The sequence below is a fragment of the Lepisma saccharinum genome, chromosome 1, assembly GCF_977018435.1.
Source record: "Lepisma saccharinum chromosome 1, izLepSacc3.1, whole genome shotgun sequence".
Classification (NCBI taxonomy): Eukaryota; Metazoa; Arthropoda; class Insecta; order Zygentoma; family Lepismatidae; genus Lepisma; species Lepisma saccharinum.
Window position 1 is genome coordinate 33,680,939 of NC_139229.1, and position 27,739 is coordinate 33,708,677.

The 27,739-nt window shown below is 36.1% G+C and overlaps 2 protein-coding genes across 2 annotated transcripts in view; one reads left to right on the forward strand and one right to left on the reverse strand.

Annotated features, from left to right (window-relative positions):
* The window catches only part of LOC145994385 (uncharacterized), a 150,088-nt gene extending 138,474 nt beyond the window's left edge, over positions 1-11,614 (forward strand). The window contains exon 8 of the mRNA XM_083130504.1: positions 7,798-11,614. Within this exon, the coding sequence (XP_082986630.1) occupies positions 7,798-8,055 (258 nt within the window). The 3' untranslated portion in view covers positions 8,056-11,614. The remainder of the gene's footprint in view (positions 1-7,797) is intronic.
* Positions 1-27,739, reverse strand: part of RpS21 (ribosomal protein S21) — a 426,171-nt gene that overhangs the window by 168,891 nt on the left and 229,541 nt on the right. The window lies entirely within an intron of this gene.

Genomic DNA, 27,739 nt, shown 5'->3' on the forward strand with positions numbered 1-27,739 from the left:
ATGAGAAGTTTAATTTCACTTTAGGGCTTCATTAAACTTCTTGCATCTGTGAGATTTGCTTTTTTCTTCTTTTCATTTTAACAAATTTAGCAACGTGCTATAGCACGGTAGCACATATTAAGCAGCCGCCACTGTTTAAAGATTATCTTGTTTGATAAAAGGAATTTGAAGAATGTACTAATGGGTACAGATACATTTAGGTGGATTCTGATTCTAATTTTATTTTATAATTTGGTTTGATTTTGTTTTTAGTACACTTTATGCACAGAAAGGCTAATCGAAACTAGACTGGACCTACAGTTAAAGTGAAATTCCTACCATTATGTGCCTCCACCAGGTATCGAACCTGGGATCCCTTGATTACAAGGTGACTAGGTTACCACTATGCCATCGGGGAGTCAATTTTATTCTATAATTAATTCTTTCCTCTATGAATTTTTTTTCTCATATGCCATGTGACATAATTAAAGCTCATGAATGGAAAACATTTATTATTTACATACTGCAACCAGTGGCGGCGGTTAGGGAAGACGAGGGGGCAGTTGCCTCCACTTTTTCCCCTCACACTATGCTAAACCTTATATACGAGGGAAAACAAACTTGTCTCTCCCCCCTCCCCCAATTTTTGGAACCCAATGACCGCCACTGACAGGAAGTATTGTGTGTGTGTGCATTATTAATTTCATTGATCTCTCCAGTTAGTAATTTGATATTGTCATTACTCAGCTGCATGTCAAAAAAGTAAACTTGTGTTACAGGTTCAAGGATATTTCATCACACTTGTTGTGTCTTGCAGTATGAGTAAGGAAGGTCTTGTGCTTGTATTGAACTTTCAGTAACATTGCACTATGAATTCCAGAGTATTATTGAGTCTTAATTTCTTTTGCACTTATTTTCAATTAGAATAGTGCTTATTGTTATTAGCAACTGTCCTTAGTTATATTTTAGATATTTTGCTTGTGATATCTAATGACACTCATGTGATAATGAAGTGATGTCTGCAGGAATTCTTCCAAGGAGGGGCAATGAAGGCATTTCCCCAAAAACAGTTTTCCATGTCTCATTGAGATTTGGAAAGGGGAGGCGGGCATGCTTTCCCATGGACCATAAATGGTATATTTCACACATATAATTTCATATCATTCACATTAATTTATGTTAATTATAACAAGAGCATAGCTAGAATATTATAACTTCCAACTGAAGGGGTGTTTTGAGAGGGCAACACTATCATTGGGGCAATTATGCCTTGTTTACCCCTCCGGCTTGGAAAAATAACTTGTTTCCCTCCTGCAATAAATCCTGCCAAAGTCCATGAAATGAACTAACAGTTTTATTTGCAATTATCAGTCTCTGTTAATAACACTGGTCGATATGGGTTTAGATGTCTCACAGATGACTGTAATCTCTGAATAATTTCAGCATGGTGATTCCAAAGCACATTTTTATCCATAATGTCTATCTTTTGCTTTCAGAAAACAGCAATATATTAACTGCCTTAATTTCACAAATAAAATGTGTAGTTCCATTATTTCCCCAATAGATGGCTCTGTTTAGATGGGAAAATTATCGATTTTCTACATTACAAATCTTCCAATTTTGAACTATGTATGAGGGTTTTTTGATAAGTTTCCGGCCCCGGAAATAAATAATGACATCAGTGGCAAATGAATGTCATTTTTTTCAACATAGTTCCCTTTCAGGTTGACACCTTTAGCACAATGTTCCTGCAGCAATTCTAATCCATGGTAATAGAAGGATATGTCTTGGTCTGAAAACCATGCCTCTACTGATGAAATTATGTCACTGGTGTCCCTAAATCCAGTACTTTTGAGGTGCATTATAAGTTTGGGGAAAAGATAATACTCTGAGGAGGCTAGATCGGGGGAATGAGAGAGGATGGTTCATACTTTAAATCACGAAGTTTCTGCATTGTGGTAAGGAGCATTGTCTTGGAGGAAGAGGATGCCTTTTGACAGTTCTCCCTGCCTTTTCTCCTTCAAAGTTGAATACAATTTATCCAACAGGACCACATAACATTCAGCATTCAAGGTGGTGCATTTTCCCAGATATTCGCTAAGAATTATCTCCTCGCAATCCCAAAATATCACACCCATTACTTTTCCTGCAGATTTCGGTTGCCGACATTTTTTGGGCCGTGGTGTTCCACTATGACGCCACTGCATAGATCGATATTTTGTCTCAGGATCATACACATGCAATGAAGTTTCATCCACTGTTAGTATTCATTCAATAACACTGCTGCACTACGTGAGAAACACTCCAACAGTGCTTTATCAGTCAACTTGTAATCAGCTGTCAAGAGTTTAGCCACCCACTTGGCAGAAAGTTTTTTCATCTCCAATTCTTCATGCAAAATGTAATGCACTCACTTGAGACTGGTGCCTAGGGTGTCTGCTATACATTCCGGACCAATCATCCTGTCTGCAAGGATCAGGTCATGGACACAATCAACAATTTCCTCAGTCACTACTGTTTTCGGTCTTCCTGGTCTTTCCTCATCTTCTGTGCATGTTCTCCCCCTCCTGAAATCCGTCACTCACGATTTCACTGTGCTGTAGGACAGTCATTGGCTATTGTTTGTGTCCATTTGTCGTATATTTCCTTGGCACCTGTGTTCTTTGAAAAGAGGTGCTTGATGACAGCTCTCTTCAGGAAAACTGCACACTCTGTGTTGCCATGGTCACTTCAAACATGTAACACGAAAGTATTACTAGCAGTTTCTGCCTGAAATTTTGCACAACATGTTCTGAAACATTGACTCACAACATACTAGAAGGATATTCATCTATTCCAAGACTTTCCCTGTCAGGCCAGAGACTTATCAAAACTCCCTCGAAACTCCCTCGTAAATGTATATGGAATTTAAAACATTTAACCTATCTTCCACCTTCACGTGACATATTTTCTTCACAAAATGTCAAAAACTCAATGTTAACAGTTGGGCTGAAAAGTTCGTAGGCTAACATAGTAAAAAATATTTTTTTGACAAAATTCGATTTTATTATTCAATATAGTTGCCTTTGAGGGTGATACAACGATTATAGCGGTCATACAATTTTTCGATGCCATTTTTATAGTACGATTTCTCTTTAGCCTCAAAATAGGCCTCAGTTTCGGCGATTACCTCTTCATCAGTGCTAATTTCTTTCCAGCGAGCATTCTTTTAAGGTTAATTTCTTTCCAGCGAGCATTCTTTTAAGGTCTGCAAACAGGAAAAAGTCACTGGGGGCCAGATCTGGAGAATATGGTGGATGGGGAAGCAATTCGTAGTCTAATTCATATAATTTTGCCATCGTTTTCATTGATTTGTGACACGGTGCATTGTCTTGATGAAACAGCACTTTTTTCTTCTTCAAATGGGGCCGTTTTTTCATGATTTCATCCTTTAAACGCTCCAACAACGCTATGTAATAATCGCTGTTGATGGTCTGGCCCTTTTTGAGGTAATCGATGAATATAATACCATGCGCATCCCAGAATACTGATGCCATAACCTTGCCAGCCGACTGTTGCGTCTTTCCACGCTTTGGATTCGGTTCATCACGTGCAGTCCACTCGGCTGACTGTCGATTGGACTCTGGAGTGTAGTTATGGAGCCATGTTTCATCCATTGTAATATATCGACGGAAAAATTCGTGTTTATTACGGTTGAATATCCCTAAACATTGCTCCGAATCATCAAAACGTTGTTCCTTTTGATCGATTGTGAGCACGCGCGGCACCCATTTTGCACACAACTTTCGCATGTTCAAATATTCATGCACAATATGTCCAACACGTTCCTTTGATATTTTTAAAGTCTCAGCTATCTCGATCAACTTCACTTTACGATCATTTAAAATTATTTTGTGGACTTTTTTGATGTTTTCGTCGGTAACAGCCTCTTTGGGGCGTCCACTGCGTGCATCGTCTTCGATGCTCATTTCGCCTCGTTTAAATTTAGCAAACCACTTCTCAACGGTTGATTTTCCTGGTGCAGAGTCCGAATAATGTTTATCAAGCCAAACCTTGGCTTCAACAGTATTTTTTTTCGCCAAAAAGCAATGCTTTATTAACACACGAAATTCTTTTTTATCCATTTTTTCACAATAACAAAAGCTGCTTCACTCACAATGCTATATCTCACGAACTAATTATCCGGCAGCTGTGAAATTTATACACGTATCTTTTGAAGGTTAGTACTAAGTAAAAATCACATGGATTTAATTCTAGTAACGCCATCTATGAGTCAGCCTATGAACTTTTCAGCCCAACTGTTATAATATGGTGGGTTGATTGAACTTCATGACATGGGGGAAAATCCTGATCTAGGAAAACATCCTGACATGATGGGATGACATTTCCATGATCAACATTCAAAATACTTCCAGAATCACCTATTGGTTTGGAAAAAAACTGAAATTTCCCTTGTATAAATTTATTTTGTTACATTATGTGAAAAATGCAATGTAATGGCGAATATGAAAATTTTGAATGTGAAATTGTGAAAAATCCTGATATGAAGGGGGAAAAGTGTATATGTTGTTTCTGTGATCAGCATTCAAAATACTTCCATAATCACCTATTGGATTGAAAACATCCTAATTTCTTTTTCAAAATGTCGACCAGTGTAATTAATGCAAGTTACTGTGTCTGAAATGTACATAATTGCATGTGTGAAATATATAATTTAATTCTTACATTCATTTTCCAGGGATGGTGTGGGTGCCCCCGACCTCCCTCACTACCTACCTTCTCCATGTTCATGAAATTGGATGTAATTGAAGGGAGATGAGGGGAATTCTCTCTCTCGTTGCTAATTTTAATACTGGGAAGAGGGGGGACTCCACATATAATTTATATAATACACTGGTACTTCAAGAGTAGCTATTTGAATTCTCTCCCACCGCATCCACCCACTAGAATTTTTTCAAGTACCACACAGGATAAATACTGAGAATCTTATGTACTTATTTCTCTGCAAAGCTGTGATTCTTATTTTTTGTTCTATAAATCTCGGTGGACACTCCCACCATCCTCACTGTTGCTTGACATTGTTCTGTTGTTTTTAGTTCATTGATTGCCACTAGGTGCATCTTTTGGGTTAACACCAAAAAAGACAGATAATAACAGCACACCTAGTGGCACTCGATGAACTAAAAACAACAGAAGCAAGCCAAGCCAAGCCAATTACAGAAACTCACAAGAAACTGAAATCAATTAAACAGTATTTAACAGATATACCTCTATATAATCTCAATGAATTTCAATAGTTAAACTGGATTAGTAAATTGAAGCATTTAAATTCTTTTGATATTGTATGTCTCCTATATTTGGATTATCTGTTTTACAAGTTTAGTATGTAACACTTATAACTGTTTATGTTTAACCCATATGATTTATTTGTATTTTTGTGTTTGCATTTTGTTCTTTTTATTGTAATCGTACTCCATTTGTAATATTTAGTATTGTATGACGTTTTCCACACCCATGGATATGGGTCTACGGAAATAAAGAATTTATTATTATTATTATTATTATTATAAGCAACAATGCAGCTATTTCCAACAAGAATGGTGGCAGTAACCACTAACATTAATAGATCAAAAACAAAAAAAACAGCTTTGCAGAAAACTGAGTACAGTACATAATTTTCTCAGTATTTAATTATAACCATGTCTTGTATCGATCTGGAAATTTTGGTAAATTTTGATTCTTCTTTGGATAAATTTCGTTCAGCCCTCGTATATGTTTTTTAAATCTTTTTCTTTTAATTTTTCTTGGTTCCAAATCAACGCAATTTCTGCCGGGTGAATGAGAACGCAGAGCAAGCTGAAGCTTGCCATTTCTTTCGTCCCAACAATGCCTCTGTTACAGTACCCTTTGATTTTAGCAGTAAACTTAAGTTCCATTGTGTTTCTTTATGTGTCTTTTGAAGGGGTAATTGTTGTAGCTAAAAATAACTTTCCCTTAGGCCTAATCTTTTGTTGGGGGGGGGGGAGAAAATGATGCAATCCAGCAAGTATAAATACTGGGCGATTCGTCAGCAAAATTCATTCTGTTTTTGGGTTTTGATGTAATCACTTTGCACGTCGGGGTCCAGGCTTTGAGAATGAGGGCATTGTGTGGGAAGTGGCTGGTCAACCCTGTTCTTCCGGAATGTCCGGCATTTTCAGGAAGCCACCCTTAGGATTAGTGCTGGTCAGTACAGTCCTTAAGGGGAACAACGTGTGTCTGTAAATATTTAATTCATATATACGAGTATATATATATAACTTTTATATTTAAAATTATTAACCTTTTATAAGTATGACTACATTTAAATCCTGAAAATTAAACTGGAGTTTTCAAAGATTTACAATCCGCTTATCATGTTGCAAATCATATTGCGAACTTTAATATTCTTTAACTTAAATCTTTCGTAGCTTTCCTGGTCAGGAGGTTCTGTAAATAAATTTCAAATTTTGTTGCCTAAAACTGAGAGCATTCTTCTGGTCAGAAGGTGCACATTAAGAACTTTCTGTAAATATGATACAAGTCCATTGGAATATGAATACTTGTGTCGTCATTAGGTAGAAGGGAATGGTTTCATTTATTGGCTGCAGAGGTACGGATTATCGGGTCAGCATATAATAAGTTATTTGTCATACCTTTCTTATGAAAGGGTATTATCTAAGTGAATTCTGTAAAGCTGTATTTGTAATATAAGTAGCCGGCGGTGGCTTGTAAAGGGTTGAGATTGGTTCCCCTGTTATTAGTTATGAATGCTTCAGTCAATTCTCTAGTAGCCTAATATAAGTGGATGACGATGGTTATATAGAATTTTGAATGCATAAAAATGGAATTTTATGAAGAATATAGTTCAGCCTTTTGTAAAGTTATTGAATGCAAAGTAAGATTTCCGACATTTTGTAAAGTTCTTGTAACCAAGTAATTGTAATCTAGTCTTTGATCTTTGAGGGACTCAGGCATGTTGATCAAAATGTGCTCTTAGGTTTTATGGTAATTCTTGTATCCAGTTTTAATTCCAGATAACTAAAGTTAAGTTATCATATTTTTGAGCCTTCAGCTGTAATTGGTATTGTTTAAGCTGCCTTGATCAGAGGTTTGTACATCTTAGGAACTCCGACCATGATTCAAAAATAGTAATAATAATTAATCTAAAAATCAGGAGTTTATTTTGTATTATATTTGGGAGTTAAAAAATTTTGAGTCATTGTAAATAAATTCAATATTTGGAAAAGCTTTAGTTTCCTACAAAGTAATAAGGAGAAATATAACTAATGATTATTGTGCATAGATCATATTTTGTTGATTGATGAACTTCTGGCTTAACAGGGTGTTCCGCTGCCACTGGTCAGCAAGGTAGAGATGCTGTTGGCTCACAAGTTCATCAGTTATTTTGGTACTCCTATCATGACCCGCATGTACGTTTACACTGGTCAGTGGAACGTGGATGTGATCACGATGGTTAAGCAAAGTACTGAAGTGAGGGTAATTTATGCATGAATATAGGTTTAAGTGAAACAAGTAAGCTAAGTTGAGATGTAGACTCCATACCCGAACTCTGGGATGCAGTTTCTCATGTCCCGAATTTTCTGAGCGTATAGTTGAGGCAAATAAGTAACCAAAATTGTAGGCAGCACGATGCCCAGTTTGGTCGTTCGAGGGGACCGAGCTGTCACGTTGCGTACCGATGATGGGCAACCAGCCTAAATCTTAACAGTCTCTCAGTTTCCCAAAATATGAATACCACTCTGGAGTAAATGAAGTTTCCATTTTTTCACTTTGCAGAACGGAGAGAGTGCCCTCCATGCTGCTGCCTTGTTTGGCCACTTGCCCATCGTGAAACAGCTTGTTGTGGCACGGGCGAACCCAGCACTAACCAACCAGGAAGGGATGACGGCTTTTCAATTAGCACATGAAGCGAAACATTATCATGTGACAGAGTACCTCAAGAATGCAATAACGGAAAAACTCAACGGAGCAGCTCCTACTTCCAAAATGAATGGTGCCGTCAAGATGATGAATGGAGCAGAAAAATATCAGTGATTAAAGAACAAATATCGGCCTGGGATAAAAAGACCGGCTCAGAGAATAATACTCCTGATGTTTTGTGACGAAGTTCTGCATGGAAATGCTTAAATTGAATAGTATTTTTGAATATTGAAACTGTTTAAGAATGATTGTTGATGTATAATATTATATAATATTTTTTCTGTGAAAGTTGGTTAGAATTCTATACACTGTATATATTCTTCCTCTCCCAGTTCAGAGGGGGAAAAGATAGTATCTTGTAATGTGTTTTAATATGGAACTGTACGTGACAACTAATTTTATGAGGAAATCACAATGCAAGTAATGGAACTGCATGATAGAAACATTTTCAATTTAAATATTTTAAGGTAATACAGATTTATTTCATTATCATAAATGAAAAGTTAAAAAATATTAAATTAATGTAGAAAACTTAGCGATAAGTGTGAGATAGAAAAAAAACAGCAATAGATATTTGGGCATTTCCTGATATCCAAGAGACCAAAAAGTAGTATAGTAAGGACAATGTTAACTATCTTGATGCATGATATAAAGAATTAGTCACATTTGAGTGAATTACAATAAATACATTTGTTTCCAACAAAGCTTAATCTATAAAAAATAAGAAACTTTTGAAAACGTTTTAATGATCTGAGTCAGCCAGTACTGCACACACTCGGAGATAAAATGAGATTATGTTTCTCAAAAAAATTAGGTTATTTAAGTACCCAGAAGTGCCTTACTGCTACCATAATCTTCATGTATTTTGTTTTTGATCTACTGTACATGTATTACTGAAATTATCAGTTCTCAAAGTGGGAAGTCCTAGATGGGAGATGCTTTTGTTGAGTTTGGGAATAAGTGGGAGTATGCTTACACAAGTTTTCCTAACTGAGGGAATGCTTTATGTGAATTTTCTTACCTGGGAGGATAGCATCTCCCCAGTTCGAGTACTGGTAATTCTAGAGAACCTATTATAAATATAGGGCCTCCCCGATGCCACAGTGGTAACGTCGTCGCCTTGAAATCAAAGGGTCCTTCCTGGGCACATAGTGGTTCAGATCCCACTTTAAAGTGTAGGTCCAGTCCTGATTAGCCTTTCTGTGCATAAAGTGGACTTAAAACACCAACTCAATCAATTAACTATTATAAATATAAATAAATATATGATGACTCTGTACAATTAGTAATAACAATCAGCCCTTAAAACAAATGCATAACTTATTCCAGGCCATTGTTAAAAATAAATATATGTTTCCGTTTATAAGTTCAAGAGAGGAATTAATATGCAGTACTTATTTTAAACTTTGCTGTGGACTGAACACAAAGTCTTATCTCCTCAACTATATTTTCTATTTCTTCTCCGAAATGAATACCAAAAATTAAATATTTAAAAGTTTGATCTATGATTTTGTTTAACTGTTGCACTATGTTTGTTTTTATCCATGTTCTGTTGCACAGATTGTTAAGTATACATATTGTAACTGAAGATAACACATGCATGGGAGACAGTTTTGTTTTATACTTCTATCACTTAATTTAATACTGAGGGTATGAGGAAGATGAGATGTGCTGAATGACTCTGATTTAAGATAATCCTGATACTACTGTAGTATTCTCTATTCTCAGAAATCATGCATTTGTTGTTTTTATTTCACCAATTTAAATGAAAAGATTAAATCAAGCAGCCCGATATCATAGAAGCTGAGAATTTGGATGTGGCTATCCTTGAAACAAGTGAGCACTATGTTTAGAAATGCAAGCTTTATTTTTTTCTAGTTTCCAACAAATACAAGGTAATTACTTGATCATGTGTATATTGTAGTAAGTGCATATGTAAATGTATTTTAAAAAGTATGTCATTATAAATGACTTAAAAATGCTGTTACTACCTCCTTGATTGGAGGATTACAGGAAGCAGCTCAAACTATCTCTGTACTCAGACACATTCCATTATGATTTTATATATGCACATGACAATTCATTGTAATTCATAAGAAATTCTCTATCAATGCAATTATACATGTCAGTGAAGATTTCATGACAGTTGATGTTATTTGACACTATGGATATCTGTTTTAATGTACAGAAAAATTCTAAGAAGTTTGCATTTTCAAAACATAATTCAGAGCTTGATATCATATATTGTCATGTGAACACCAGACATAACTCCAATTTATCATACTGTATTTATAGGAGAGAGGAAATAATTTATTCTTAGGAATATGTCTGGCTCTTGGAGTCAGTTAATTGGAGATACATGGCTCTATCTTACTGCTAAGGATTAGAAGTGGAGATATGTCGATCTGGCTCGAAATAGAGCTCTTCAGAGTTTATTTAAACAAAACTGAAAACCATATTTTTGGAATTACGTTCCTCTGGTTCTCATACGATGATATGTGAGTATGACAATTTAATGTATTTAATCAACAGGTTCTGTATCTGTATTCTAGCCAGTGGAGGCACATTGCACTTTGGTTCAGATTAAAGTTTAAACTGTACTTCCAGTTCCAATTACCTTATCTGAAGTGTCTAAGCAAGAAACCTGTGAATACGTGGCTATGGCTTGTTTCATCTTTAGCAACAGGAGGTTCTCAAATATGCAATGATGTACAAAAAAATCATAGATTTGGAGGGTTTTTTTTAGGAGGGGAGGCCACACTGGCAAGTTGTGAAATATTTATTCATCCCTCCCTCCCATGAAGCATAATTAGGAGATACAGAAGAAAAAGTGAAATATGGTGAGTCAGTATGATTCAACCAAATCTACTTGCACTTGTATAGAGATTGCATGTCAAATTTCACTTCATGTGAAAAGCTTGTCGTTCTGCTTAGAATAAATCCGACATCAGCCCTCTATGACAGCAGAACTAATTTGGTGATGTTTCTTGGTGTATATATATCCTTATATTTGAAAATCAAATTAATTTCTTTAAAGAAAATAGCTTTCAACAAACCAACAACACTTGCATTGTATTGAAATTCAAGTTTGCCATACCTCCATATTTATATAAATGTAAAAAGAAAACCGAAATAAAATATCAATAGTTGTTCCAGAGAAGTGATGAAAATCTGCAATTCCTAAAAGAGACCCTCTGCCATTTAAAGGTTAAGTTGAAAAGTCTATGTATTGGACAAGTCAAAATTCTAATTCTAATTCTTTATATACTTAAAGCGTCAGTGATATGGAAATTATTTAATAGTTTATATTGAAGGAGATAAGGCTACTTTATTGCCTAACTTCACAAATAGTTCAATTCTCTTTTGTGATATTTTTTAGGTTTAATGTGTTTTGAAGTTTATGACTTGCATTGTGATTTTCTGTGAGTATACCATGTCCAAACCTGCTGAAAGTCTTAAGTATTACAGGCTTGAAATTTGAGATCACAGATGTTATTGTTACATTAAAAAATACTTCCTTTTGTTTATGAAATACATTCTCAGGATACATTGTTCCCATGATAAAAATTGTATGCAATATTGAATAAGACTTTTGTGACAATTTGTAATGATCTTTATGTATTATCAATGTGTAACGAGAGAACTATTTTATATAAATTGTTACTGAAAACTTGTTGTTGTATGTTAATTATTTTTGTGTTTATTACAATATCCAATTCCCTTTGCATTTTTAAAACTAATAATACAGCGTATCCCAAACTTTTTCATTTTGCGGCACCGTTAGTATTTCAAGATTTTTCCATGGTGCCCAAGTCAGAATCTAAGCCTATCTAAGACTTGCAATGCTCTGTTAGTGTGGTTAGGTTGCTTCCCTTAAGTTAAAAAATACATATATATTCCCATACAGCACACATCTCCAAGGAACTTCCATAGGATATCCACAATGACCAGATCACATCCATGGATATCCAGCTCTGAATTCCCATGGGACATCTATGGGATATCCAGAGAATCTCCCATCCTGGATATCCATAGGATGTCTCATTTTGGATATTCATGGGATATGTAGTATTACATTCACGTGTTATTACAAATTTGTTATAAATGTTTTGATATCCGTGTAAAGATTCATTCATAGTATCTATAGTCTCAAGTTAATTATGTTAGGACTCAAAACTCTGTGATGCAGTAATAAATCGTAATGTAAAAACATCTCCCACAGGAATTACGTCGTCCCTGTCTTTTCAGCGAGTCATGCATGTGTGCCTACCAGGTGAAAGTTACCATGAGGCTTTCTTTGTGTCTCGTCTCGAACATTACGGAGGTTTGCATGAGGATGTTGCTTTGTGTGGTAGTGAAGAATTTACTCTGCTTATGCGTGTGAATACAAAGTACTTTTTTGGATGTGAATTTGTGTGTGTAAGTGGAGTGGAGTGAGTGAGTGAGTGAGTGAGAGTGTGTGAGAGAAAGAGAGAGTCCAGGAATGTTCTTTTCAAATCCAAAGTATATGAGAAAAATATCAGCATAATGTCCATATTAGGTACATTTTTATTCCAGAATATATCCGTATCCACAGTGAAATAAAAACATCAACATATTGTCCGTATCACATGAACTCATGTCCAAAAGTCATCCATAGAATGTTAAAAACGATCCATATAATGTCCAAAACACATCCAAAAATGATCCACAGGATGTCCAAAATCTGTTCAAAAGTGATCCACAGAATGTCCGAAACATCCAGAATGTACAAAACACATCCAAAAATGATCCACAAAATGTTCAAAACACAACCTTCCTGTATCCCAGACTGCTGCGGCCCACACTTTGGGAACCACCGTATTAATATATTGAAGCACAGAAAGAATAGAGTCTTTGCTTGGGAATGTTTGCTTCTTCAGTTTTATTATTATTATTTATTTTGCAAAATATATAAAAGATAGTGTTGGCACAGATATTCTCACATGATCAGCCAAATTAGATCTGAGTTTACATCCAATGGTTTGAAATGTGATATAGCTCTTCTTCGAGACAAATTATGAACTGACCTAACAGAATAGTTGGCCTACCTCTGAAGTGGTCTGTGATTGGTCTGGAGAAGTATGTTCAAAGTGTGTCAAAGTAGCAAATTCTCTTTTTTTTACAGGTGGTAGCTAAGTATCTTTGATTCTTTTGTTCCAGTAACCTTTACATTTTTTTTCTGAGATTAAAATATAACTCTTATCTCTGTTTGATATTTATTCTGAAATTCTGGATATTCAATAGATATCAAGGAATATTCGGTAGATATTCTTATATCCATCCAGGAGACATCCATAGGATATCCAAGAATGATGTTTCATGGCTATTCTGTGGATTATACAAAGGCATTCAGTATGCTTACTACTAGTATTAGTATCCCAAGTAAACTCAGGCAGGTACCAGGTGCACTTTTTATATTATCCCAAGTATAGTAGTGACAAGCTTTCTGAAACCTCGGAAAATATGCGAACTGCAGTCTTCCTTGTAACTTAGCCTAGCGACACTAGTGCCACTGCTCCCATGCCACGGTTTCAAATGCTTTGCTGGATCTACGTATATAATTGGGCCAAACTACTTTTTATCATTTCATATTTTTATCTCGTACAAACTTGTGAGTCTCTCTCTACTTGGAGGCAACACCTTACTCAGCTTGATGCTTGGGAAAATGTACACATTGTCAGATTTTGTTTAAGAAAATGCTCTCTTTGTTTTCACATGCACAGCACAGTGATTGTGGAACATTTGTGTCATATTCACTGCATTGTGTGATTTGTAAGTTGTTGTCATCTGTTATGCAGTGTTTCAGCTTTCTGGTGCTGACACATCACTTAATAAAGGTTTTATTGACTTGCCCAAATCGTCACAAATTATCTTCATACTAGGAAAGCCTCATGTGAACAAAGGGTACTGTTTAACAATGGATAGTTTCTATAATTCTCCAAGTTTAGCAGATATTCTCCTTTCACATAGAACAGATGTTAAAAGAACTGTAAAAATGAACTGAAAAAACATGCCTCCAGATCTAAAACATTACAAATTGCAAAAGGGAGATATCAAAGCCTATCAGAAGGGTAAAATAGTGGCTCTCAAGTGGAAAGATAAGAGAGATGTTGTACTCTTATCTATGGTACACTCAACCAAACAGTTGTTGTGGAAAAATGAAGTGAGCTGAAAGTGAAATCTGCTGTGGTTGTTGCTTGAAATAATAGTATGGGGTGTGTTGATAAAGTTGATCAGAAGTTGGCTGATTATGCTATTCCAAAGAAAAGAGGCAAACAATGTTACAAGAACACTTTTTTCTTCACTTCCTTCACTTGGCTTTGTGGAATTCCTTCATACTCTACTTGAAGAATGGTGCTACATACACAATCTGCCCTTCAGTTTCGAATGGACACTGAAGGAGATTCTTGAGAAATATCACTATCTCACATTCATCAAAGGTTGGACATTCTGGGTCATCAACCACTCCACTTTGCCTCTTGGTCGACACTTCCCTGACTTCATCCCAGCAACTAAGAAGAAACCTAATCCTACACGACAATGTGCAGTGGAAGCACACCTCTCCCCCCCCCCCCCCCTCAAAGCAATTTCATGTTCACCATCAGCCAGGAAGCTTATAAGTTATAACAAAGGTGTTCTGGAATCCTAGGGGAATACTGCTGTTAATCTGGAACATGGAGCCACCATTAGTTGATTGATCAACAATATGATTGATGCAAAGAGGAGAATAAGTCTAAATGTTTATTTATATTAAGCATAACTATTCCTTCTTTGCCATTCCTAAATTAATGGATCTAATTTATCACTGAAAATGTTATCGCTGTCAATGTTTTGGAGATGAGTTAGATATACAATGTAATTCCTAGATGCAAGCAAAAGAGTAACAAGAACGTTGTGGTGAAATAGGTGTTCTCGATTTGGAGGAGGAATTGAACCATTATTTACATTATCTCGGCTTAACATAAAATGATAAGAATCATAGTACATAAAAATGAAAAAAATATCAACACAATTTCAAGACAATAAGATTACCAGGAGTTCTGAAATTGAGCTCCTGAACAGTCAGCACTCTCACTTTTGCTATGAGTGATCCAAGGTTTGATCAATGGCAGGAGCTCCAGATTTTGCTGTTGACCCAGCATCGCAAGTACAATCCGGGTCCACTTGGTGGACCCTGCTCTTGAAAACCAGAAAGCATGTTGACCATGTTCCAGTTAGTGAAAAATCACTTGGTAGGCCCTGACTGCACTAATAGTTTAGTTCAGTAGTTCTGAAATTACATTGCATAATTTTTCAGAGAATTTCAGGTTGGCTGAAATCGTGAGATCTGGAAAGAAAATTCAATCTGAAACACTAGTATCCTTCAAACAATTATTAAACATTTAATTTATATCTGACACAGCATCCCTCGGCAAGCGCATCTTCTGAAATGACTGAGTTCCTTCCCTAGGGTCAGGGGATATACATTATACACAAAATACCAACAGAGAAAAAGAGAGAGAATCTTTGCAGTAATAGTCATCGAAGCAGAGGACAACCGAAAACAATGTAATGTAAATGAAAAGAAAGCAAAAGAGAGGTTACATACTCATCCTTCTGGGTGATCATGTAAAGAGAGAGTGAGAGAGTAAGTGAGAGAGAAATGAATGTCAGCAGGATTTTTTCAAGGTAGGGGTAAATATGGTATTTTCCCAAGAAGGTTCTCACCGATAATAGTTTAGTTTAGCAACACGCTTACACGAGGGTCACTATTTATATTTTGAGCCTAACAATGAAAAAAAAAACAGGAATTTGGCATTGAAAACTGCTTTATTGTTTTTCGAAGTATTCTCCTTTATGGTCAATACACTTTTGCATTCGTTCGAACTATTTGTCAAAGCAGTTTTTCCAATCTTCTTGAGACACCTCCATAATATGGTTTTTGAACGCATCAACGGCGTCTTCCGCCGACGAAAATCGTTGTCCACGCAATTTATTCTTGACATTCGGGAACAAGAAGAAGTCATTGGGTGCCAAATCAGGACTGTACGGCGGATGACCCATCAATTCGATTTTTTGACTGTTCATAAAGTCGGTTCAAATCCGGGAACTTTTCTAACGATGGAAGCGGCCCCGGCGCCCACCCAGCGTCGCATAACATGGGTACCTGGGGGAAACCCTGGGGGGTAAAGGCGGTCAGGCGCGTGATGCTGATCACATCACCTCACTCACGACCGGATCAAGAAAGTGTGGGGCGTTACCCCCACACCCCCTATACGCCTTCATGGCGTGGTGCTATGCACAGGGGAGCACTTTACTTTTACTTTACTTTATAAAGTCGGTTGTTAGACGAGATGTGTGACAGCTGGCATTGTCTTGATGAAGAATGATCCGACGGCGTTTGTTTGTTTTCTGTATTTGACCGAAGACCTCTGGCAAACAAATTGTTGTGTACCATTCAGAGTTGACCGTTCTACGTTCCTCTAAAGGCACAGTTGCCACATGACCAGTTTTCCCGAAAAAACGGGCGACCATTTGTTTCGATGTGCTTCGAGCGCGAAAAACTTTTGTTGGATTTGGTTCATCTTGAAACTCCCATACAGTCGACTGCTGTTTACGTTCCGGCTCATATGCATATATCCATGATTCGTCCCCTGTTACAATCTTATATACGTCTTTTGAAGCACCACGATTGTATTTATTGAGCATTTGTTTGCACCAATTGACGCGAGCGTCTTTTTGAGTTTTTGTCCATTTTTGTGGGATCCAACGAGAACATACCTTTCTCACAGCTAAATGATCATGTAATATTTTATATATGCTGGTGGAACTAATGCCTATGGTTGCCTCAATCCCACAGTATGTCACATGACGATTTTGCAGTATTAGGTTTTGCACAGCATCAATGTTTTCTTGAACAACTGATTTTGGACGACCTTCGCGAATCTCGTCGGTGAGCGAATGGCGGCCACGATTAAATTCGTTATACGAGCGTTTCACAGTGGCAAAGGATAGGGCTTCATCGCCAAATGTGGAAGTAAGTTGATCGATGCACTCTTGTCTTGATAATCCACGTCGAAAATCGTAAAAAAATCATCGCACGAAGATGTTCTCTAGTTAATTCCATTTTATTGTTGTCGCGAAATCTCCAAGGCAACATAAACAACACAAATGAAGCTATTGACAAAACATTTGAAGTACGTTATGGTCAATAATGCCAGACGATTCCGTGCAAACGTCAAATCGCGCCTAACTTCAATCAGTGTTGCCAAGGCTCAAAATATAAATAGTGGCCCTCGTAATAATTGAGATTTATTATGCTTATAATAATGGACATTTCCACTCAATTTTTTTACAACATATTTAAATACTACAACCTGGAAAAATGACCCCTGCAAGTTCTCGCGTTTCTCTGCATCCAGTTTAAGGCAGAAACGAGACTTCCAAAGTTGCGAGGCTAGCGTTGCGCTGAAAACACGCCGCCGCCATGTTACTACGTCACTCCTTAGGGAGAGCTCGTTTGTCGTCTGCTTCGAGCGTCCAGTTCCGGATGGGTAGCCCACGGTGAGCGAACACGTGCAACAGTTTTACAAATCTGTACTGATTTAAATAATGGAAGAAGGAGCCACAGGAGAAAGGAAAGCTATGCTTTGTAATGATCATTCTTCTATGAAATATCCGTGCTGCTCACGTGCAAGATAAATGAAAGGGTTCAGCTGCGTGTGTTCTCAGGCCATGCGAAAAATATTGCTTATAAAATTGGTTGCTGACAAGACACTCAAAAATATTTTTTAAACTTATATTTATCGATATTTACCGTAACCTATGTAGTGCAAAATAGGAATTTTCACATTCTTCAATTTATAAAGCCTATTTAACTTTCTTTTCCATAAAGCAATTTCAGTTTGTGTTCCATTTCTGTTGCGCAAATTATGATCAAATATTTTCGTGCAGATAAGAGAAAATACACTGAGAAGATTACATTAGTTGCACAGTACATATCTATATTTAGTTTATGTATAATTATTACAAGGAAATAATGTGTATAACCATGGGCGCATTTAAGGGGGATTCAACGGTTCCAACCCCCATCTTTTTTTGGTTCACTAAAATTACCAGTTTCCTTGTTCTATCCGCTTGTTCATAAAAAAATCCTTCGGACTTATTTCATTCTCTTAAATTAGAGACGTATAGAATGGGATACGGATGGGAAGGAAATTTCGGTAATTCCACATACCAGATGCGACTGCAGACCAATATCTGCAATTTCCTGATAGTTTCGGAATTTCTGCGATAAGAAACTGCATTGAGACTGTCAAATCAATTAATTTTTCCCCCTCGAATCATATTAAAGAAATTTGGTTCTTAAAAACGTAGTGAAACAAGATGAACAGAAAAGTATCAATACTTCGTGACTACAAACACACAACTTTGTCGGGTCCAACATCCCCTCCCCCCCATGCTCCCTAACAAGCTTCCGGCCAGCAGTGTCCTGGATTTTCACGAAATAAAGCAACCCTAATCATACCAAAAGTTGATCCATCTCTCCCCCCGTGAACTATATATACGCCCATGTGTATAACAATATCCCATACTGAAATGGTACGATATAATTATTTTGAATTTTGTACTGCAAAAAAAGGAGCCTCATCTCGTTACCCCGAACGCATTAATTGGTTGGTTCACAACTTCACCACTAAGGATCCTATCGAGACGAGACATGGCAGCCTTGGTCTCGTTCTCGTTAAGAGTTGTAAATGTCTGTCTCGTGTTGATTTGTAAATGTCTGTCTCGTGTTGATTTGTAAATGTCTGTCTCGTGTTGATTTGTAAATGTCTGTCTCGTGTTGATTTGTAAATGTCTCATTGACAGTCTCGTCTCAATTTATAAACATCCGTCTCGGTTTGGGAGGGCAATTCTCGTTCTCGTCTCAAGTGTAGAAAAATATAGAATTAACAACGTATGCAGAGACTTATCATTATAAATAGAAAAAACTTTCTTAATATTTATTATTATAATTATTATTATTATTTGACTCCTCGTTTCGACGGTACAGCCCTCGAAAACTAAATATTATCCTGCTTATATATGCAAACCAAACTGCAGATTCAAAATTACCAGGAATAAACTGGCGTTGTAATTATTATTCACAAAATTCATGATTTATCTGAGGAAGTCGCATGTTCCAGGTTTGACTCTCGACCTGGGCATGACTGTTTCCTTGTGAGTGACATTGCATTGAACTGGAAATTGTTACATGGGAGGATGTTTGCTCGAGACTTTGGAGAAAGCTAGGGGGATGCTTATATTGTTAATGTTAGTGTTGCTCACGAGACTAGGCATGTTCCGTCTGGGGGACAAGTGAATGTTTTCGAAATGAGATGGGACAGAAGAAAAAGTTCGTCTCTTATCAAAGCAGGTTGGGTGATACTTAGATTGTGCAGTTGGTGGTAGTGTGTGTGTGTATGGGGGGGGGGGTGTACTCCTGCACCCCGACTTCGAATACAGCTTGTAGTTATTCATCTTCATTGCAGCGATTAGCCAAAAGTGGGAAGAAATGTGATGTTAGAGATGATACATAATAAATTAACCATGCGTTCTCATCGTTGCGGTTAAACAAAGTGAACGGAAAAGCGACGTAAAAGTAGGCTAAATACAAAAATTTGCAATATATATATTAACGGAAGAAAACTGTCGTTTAATGCAGGGAATTTAAAAACTCACCGTACCTTTTTTTACCGTATCACCTCTTATATTGCAGAAATTGGCGTGTAAACCAGTGTGTTCTAAAAGTATTATCTTAAAATTTGTGAAGAAAATATTATGACGAAAATAATTGTAATTCCAGAAAAGCCATTCCTATAACATTAAGTTCTTGCCAGTCAGAACCAACCTATGTATTCGCAATGAACAAGGCTGTTCACGTGTTCAGCCATTCACTGTTACAAGTTTTGCTTTGTCACCCTAATGGGAAAACCCTCTACCAAGTGGCTGAATTATAGTAAATACTGCTAAACTGCTAGGGCATAATTCATCTCCAAGAAATGGAGCGCTGATTTTTGCACTGCAAGTTACAAGATACTTGTTTTACATAGTAACAAGTGAATTTTCTGTCGCTTCCGCGGCTCATGCTAAGTTGACGGGACGAGCAGAAGCGCCGCCTGCACGCATTTCTAAGTGATGACGTCAGAGGACCTCCTGTCTGTGGACATTACCTTCTCTATCTGAAAGCCTGATGGCTTGCTCTGGTCACGTGACTAAGCGTCAGCAACTGGAGGCGAGATAGCCGCCATGTTTGATTTGCTTTTTGGGAATCAATGTTGGACCTTTTTAGTGAATGTGGAATTGTAATGAATATTTATGAACTGTATTCGAGTTTACATGACGTATAAATATGCTTAAATGTACAAAAGGTATGGTGTATAAGTGTTGTGTGATCAATTGCAGGGGCAATTATGATGGAAAAGGTAAGAGTAAAGTTCACATTTCTTCAAGATGTTGCCGAAAATAAGAAATGTGTAGGGAAATTCCACGTGATTCCTACGAAAAAATGCAAGTTAAGTAACAAAGGTTTCATACTCATAAATAAAAAACAGAAATAGTTCATGATGTAAAGATTTCATGTGTTCAGAATAGGCATCTAATGCGAGTATACTCTTTGATTTGGTCAATTTTAATCTCTAGTCAATAAGTTTTTTTTAGAAATATCAAATAATTTATCTAAATCTGAATTACAACGTAAATATGCGTTGTTTCTTATGATTGCAAAATAATTTGTTTCAAGATTTAGTCAACGTTTAAAATATTACGGTCATATCTACCAAAGCAGTTTGTTAGTGTAACTGTTATGCAAGCATTCGATAAAATATTCATATAATTTATACAAATTTTCAGTTTCAAAGTATGCTTAACGAAAGAAAACTGTACAACTGGGCCAAATTGATACATGTGTACATTTACGTTCGTATTTTACTCCGCTTTTATGCTTCTTTAGGCTAATCGAAGGCTAAGGGAAGATACGAATATGTTATGAATTCAAATACAAGGGTACGATATGTAACAAGAACTTTGATGAAATATTCGTGTGCAAAATTATCCAAGATTATATTACTTATGTTTGAAACACAAATGTTTTCACGCAGAAAGCATTTTATTACCTAGCTATGTTAATATGAACTACAAGTGTAATACATTTTATAAAATTGTTTCATGTGAACTGTTATTCTATATTTTGTCTTTGTGAAGCTTCGATGTTCGTAATTTTGATTATTAAATCAGTGTTAACGTTTCATAATTCACTAACATTCTTCACGATTTTATTAACAGAGTGTAAACACAGTGTAAGGAAATATTCCAAATGTTCATTTTCCAAATGAATCGAAATATTAATCTGTTTTTTTTTTTCAATAAAAATGTTGAAAACCTGTCACACATCCTACTAACGACAATGAAAATATTCAATTTGTTTATTATATTTCGTTCAATAAAGTCAAAAGGGTCGAAATTACAATGTGACAAGTGATTTAGGTTTAGTCTTTATTCTTTATTCACATAAATGTAACATTGCCCTTGTACCAATTTCTTTGCACATTTGCTGAGAGGTTATAGAAATTAAGTTTTTGTATTGAGATTGTATAGCTACACAGAATAACTGCATTATCTGGTTGATTAATTTTGGGTAAAGGCTACGGTCGACCTAACATGCGGGATTTTGATTTAATCCATTGATTTTTACATACAAAAGTTCATACAAAAGCTGTAACGAGTTTTACTGTAGCTGACAAATATTCCGGATAATATTTTTCAAAGAAATACAATGTTTAATTTTTTCCGCCAGGAAGGTTCTAACGGTTTTCAACTCTTTCTTTGTGCTATGGTAGGAATTTTTGATATGGCCATAGTGGCTTCCTGAATCAAAATTTTAGTGCAAATATTCAATATTCTACTATTTTCGTCGGGAGGGTAAATGTCAAAATTTAACATCATAAAAGAAATAAATATACCTTAATTCTCTACAATAAAAATACGATAATGGGTTTACACAACCGTTAGGACGATCGTCTACAGATGATGACCTGTTGATTGAGCGCTGCGGCCTGAACCTCAAGATGGTCTTGCTGTGGAGAGGACGTTTTCAAATCCTTGACGTAGTAGGTGAATTTCAGCAGTGTTTGAAGGCGTGTTTCTCGAGAACCGAAACAAATATCGCCGAGATATTTTGCACATCTCATGTTTGTGTCATTATCTGTAAAATGAATGGATTTAAAACGTTTTTCATGTCAAAGTGGAAATGTCCATTAAGATTTATTGCAACTGAAATGAAATAATGTGTATGTTGACAGTCATTTTGTAGGAATAAATAAATAAGATAAATTACTGCGGTTGAAATTAAATTATGTGTGTGTGAAATATGTCAAATTAGGTTGACATTCATTTTGCAGGGGTGGCGAGCCCTCCCCCTTCCTCCTCTTCTGAATGGTAGACTTACAGTTCAGCATAGGCGATTTGATTCTCCTCTCCGATTGGCTGATTTTGCGGATGTGACGTCACACCAACACAAAAACAATTGAATGGATAATGCGAATTGATAAACAACGAACATGCGTAAGTGTGTGCATTAAAAATATATTATAATAATAATGTAACAACGGTGGAAATGTGTGCAACAGAAAAGGCACTTTCGTACTATAAACAGGAGATATAATTAACTATAGTGCTAGTTGAGTTAAGAGAAATCAAAGGATATCTGTATGTATTTAAGAAAAAATCAACACAAGCGAAAACTTAGACATTTGAAGTGAACCATGATATTTTTTATCACCTGCTAAGTTTTAGTTTCGTACAGCAGAGAAATATTGTAATGTGCAGAAAATAAAAACACGTTGTTAAGTACGAAGCAGTATTCTTGATAACTTTAATTTTATCCTTTAAATATTTCCTTCGTGCTATTTTTACACTAAAATGCGTCCAAGTTTTGACTGTAATAATTTTAACAATTTATATAGAAGGGTGAAAAATGAATTTACATAGGTCGCGACTATTTTCACCAGGTGGTGAGAATAGTATATGAGGCTACTGTCACCAGGTTGTGAGGATAGCATGTGGAGCTATTTTCACCAGTTTCTGAGAATAACATATGGGACAGTGGAAAGTGCTGAATACTACAAATCACATTATGATTATCAGGTAGGTATTGGAAGTATTTACAGAAGTATTTTTAACGCTAATAACTCTAAACCTGACCTATCTAACCTAACAACAAAAGCATTTGGGAATGTGTTAAGTACACGTTCGTACCTATGTCAAGTGACATAGCAGTAGCAGTGAATGTTGGAACACCTTGTGGTAATTTTTCCAAACCCATGGTGTGCAGAAGTAGAAGTACTTGTCACCCAAACGAAAATAAATGCAAACTGACGTAAGCTTGATACATGCTAACAACTAAAGAGTACACTTATGCATATAACAGGCCAGGTTAGGTAGATTATGCACATCTGCAGCTTAGAAACTGTGCAGAAGTAAGCTTCAAGTTTGGAAAAAGCAATTTGCTAATTTGTTCCGTATATGCCTGTTTAACTGATAGGTGAATAGGTGGTTTTAGCTTCAGTTCATGCATGTGTGTTGGGAGCTTTGTTATTTAATTCTAAGTAAAAAAAAATAACATCACTCTTGTGTTTTGATGTGAAAAAATTGTACATGGAAAGTTCTGATACACAGTGTAGCACACTATCTAGAAGTGTAGAATGGCTAGCCATGTGTGTGTGTTTATTAAATTTTGATGTAAGCTTGAAAACATTCTGGGAAGCTAGATGAAACATTGCAGGAAAATAGCATTTTATAGGTTTGTCGCGTGTTACTCACAAATCCAGAATATAGAAAAGGAAAGTTAAAAATTGTACTTACGTATGTGAGTATAGTGCTCTTATTGTAGAACGACGTTGGGTAGGAAAGGCCAAACCTGCAGGTTGCATTGTGATTTATGCAGGTTTTATAGAATTTTAACTTTTTTAACTTTTTTACCTGTGAATAGGTCTACTGTACAAGTTTTATTAGGGAACGGCTTGGTTTTTACGTACTTCTAATAGCAAAAACTTAATATTTTAAATGTACCCTAACCAACCCTTAACCACAATCCTCATATTACATTTTTGACGCAGTACTATGCCAAGTACTTAGTTTTTATACGAACCTGAGGAAAGAGATAGTCAATCTCTGAAACGTCGTTCTACAATAAGAGCACTATACTCACATACGCAAGTACAATTTTTAACTTTCCTTTTCTATATTGCAGGAAAAATAAAAAACACTAAAAAAATTAATTCTAAGTAAAAAAAATAAACATCACTGTTGTGTTTTGATGTGAAAACATTGTACATGGAAAGTTCTTCTGATGCGCAGTGTAGCACACTATGTAGAAGTGTAGAATGGTTAGCCATGTGTGTGTGTTTATTAAATTTTGATGTAAGCTTGAAAACATTCTGGGAAGCTAGATGAAACATTGCAGGAAAAATAAAAACCACTAAATTCTAAGTAAAAAATATAAACATCACTGTTGTGTTTTGATGTGAAAACATTGTACATGAAAAGTTCTTCCGATGCACAGTGTAGCACACTATGTAGAAGTGTAGAATGGCTAGCCATGTGTGTGTGTTTATTTAATTTTGATGTTAGCTTGAAAAAGTTCTGGGAAACCAGACGAAACATTGCAGGAAAAATAAAAACCACTAAAAAATGTTATATTTTTATGCCTAGACAATGCCTATTCATGTTGTGTGCATGTCTACAATGTGAAACACCATGAAATGGTGCATAATAAGAGTTTAAGTTTAATGGTGCACTACCAAATCCCATTAGGCGAGTTGTTTCGAGTTGTTTCTTCCACTGTGGGCTGTGAAGCCAGGAATTCTTCCTTACAATTCTCAACAAATATAAGACATGATTGTTTCTTAATGTGTGTTCATTGTGTATTTCAGTATATAACATGTATTGGTCACAGTCACAATACAGATAGGGAACATAAATGCATTGTAGTTTTATTTTTCTCACTTGACAATGATTTTCTGTTGCTTTTGGCTAATAGTGGTGATGAAGATGAAATGGTGATCACATGAAATAGATTAAGGAATACAAAGTAACTTCCATTTGCAGGCTAGATCTCGAGCAAGGGAAGTTTGTTAGCGAGGCTGTGATTTGACTGCTCACCATGCATAGCCACCTAGGTGGTAGGAAATATAAAGTACAAAGTATAAAATAGGATTAAGGTTTAAACAGCATTCCATTCATGTTACCATAGCCATTGCCAGATAAACTGCCGCAAAGGATATATTTATTCTATCCATTATCTGTTTTAACAGTGTGGTATTCAAGTCTGGTTTCAATTTCTAAATTAGGCATGCTCTTAATTTTGAATATTATGATTAAATATATCACACCAAACTAACATTAGAACAAGAATGGTATTTTGTTTACAAACGATGTCATAAATTGTGCAAATAAAAAAGCAGTCATTGGAAAAACTGATCTATTTCCAAATATATACAAACTACATTTGACAGATCTCATTAAATCCAGTCAATATTTTTAAATTAACAAAGACAAGAACTTTAATTTTCAATAAACTTCTGATTTTTTTTCTGATTTCATTTGGTATGCATTTGCCGAGTGAAGAAATTTGTTATTGCAAACCAAACAATTAAACTTCACAATATGTTATAACAGGTATGTATTTCCAGGAGTTTGTTTTTGTGTCATGCATATGTGTTTGTGATGATCCCTTCATCGCTCTCATATTATCATCATTCATGTCCATCTTCGTGATTAGCCAAAGTTGCGGATAAAAGTGTCGTAAAATGAACAAAGAAACCAAATAAAGAAATAAAGATAAACTACAGGGGGTCATGTGTGCAAAGTCCAATAAACCAGTTAAAGGGTTCCGTCTTGTGTTCTTTGGGTATATTAATTAGGATGGTAATAATAAGTGCAACCTAAAGAGTGCTACTCTTGACACTTTCACTTATGCATAAAATGTACATCCACTCTTCTTAAACATTATATTATTTTTGGGGAAAAGTTTACTTAGTTCTACATCTTTTTGTTCTTTGCTTATATAGTATGTGGTTGCAGCTGGAAGATTGTTACTAGTGATTCATATGCATTATGTGTACAGTCAACGGCAAAGATAATGCTAGGCAAATTGTCCACTGCCATTTTCATTTTCTTCTTTATTCTACATCCTGTGTTGTTTGAAGGAATGAAACTACGTTGGTTCGAAGCAGGCATTGTTCTCTGCTTATTGAAGTCATTATTTCAATTCGTCTTCATCACATTGTGTAATTCAGACCGAATGAAAATGATGGTGGACAATTCGCCTACTGTTTCTTTCGCCGTTGGGTGTACATATATGTATATGTGTGTGTGTGTGTGTGTGTGTGTGTGTGTGTGTGTGTGTGTGTGTGTTTTTTTGTTTGTTTGTTTGTTTGTTTGTTTTCTGTACAGAATGCCGAATTAGAAAATTAAATAAAAATAGGGAAAATATCATGAAAATAGTTATACACTAGACTCTCGCTAATCCGGCCCTCAATAGTCTGCCCTCTCAGTAGTCCAGCCCACATCCGGCCTGTAGTCACTCAAGCAGAAATGACACCCACAACAATGAATTATCGTGTTCAACAATGTTGTTAGTTAAAAATGTTAAACAATGCTATACATACGTACAGTATTTGAAATTGTGACTTTCTTACAGTAAAGTTCAGTACATACTAAGGCTTCTAAAAGGAAACACGTAAAGTACAGCCGGTATAGTCCCGATGTGTTTAAACTACATAGTAGTATGGAATTTCCGAACCTCCCAATAATCCGGCACTTACGCAAATCAGGCACCCATATGTGCAAAGAATGGCCGAATTAGCGAGAGTCTAGTGTATTTCCCATTTATGTATGAAAAACAATGTCGGGCATATGTCCACCCCTACTGAGTATGGACGCATTTATACTCTCCACAAAATTATTGATAACCCTCTCGCAGATTTCTGTCCTGATGCCTCCAATCACCCATATGATTTCCGCCTTCAGTTCCAAAAGGTTTTGTGGTTTGTTGGCGTACACCTGTGTTTGTGATTTCACAAACCGTCATAAGAAGAAATCACATGACTTTGCCGGCCATTCCTGGGCACCGTGCAAAGAGATCACTCGTTGCGGGAATTTTTCATGGAGTTCCATATCGTAACCAGAACAAACGAGCCAAAACATTGAGGCTACATTAATCTGCATAAGAACAGATACCAACATTGGTAAGAATAGGTCTGACAACATCGAAACAAAACAATAGCACTCGATTCAAATTCGGCATCCTATACGGAACACCCTTTATTATCTTCAAATTATTGTTGTATTGTTATTTAATTTCTCTTCTTGTGTCATTTTGGCTAATCATGATGAGGATAAGTGATTATTGGATGAAATTGATGAAGACACACCCACGAAGAACATCTAGGAACAGGTTGGGACTCAAACCTGGGAATTTCAGTGACACTTTTGAAATGTGATCACCTAATATATTCAGCAATCAAATCGACTATAAATTGCCGTTCATTCTAATTCATAATAATTGTAATCATAGATACAAAGATTGATGGAAAATAAGATAGAAAATATCTTGCCACTAGTGGTCCTCCCGAGTCTATCATCAATGCTTGAAGTGGAAATTCCTAGCTGGGCTGGTGGAATGCTTGGGGGTAGGAGGGTGCTTGTATGAACCAACATGGAAACAATGCAGTAGGTGGGAAGATGCCTGTGCAAA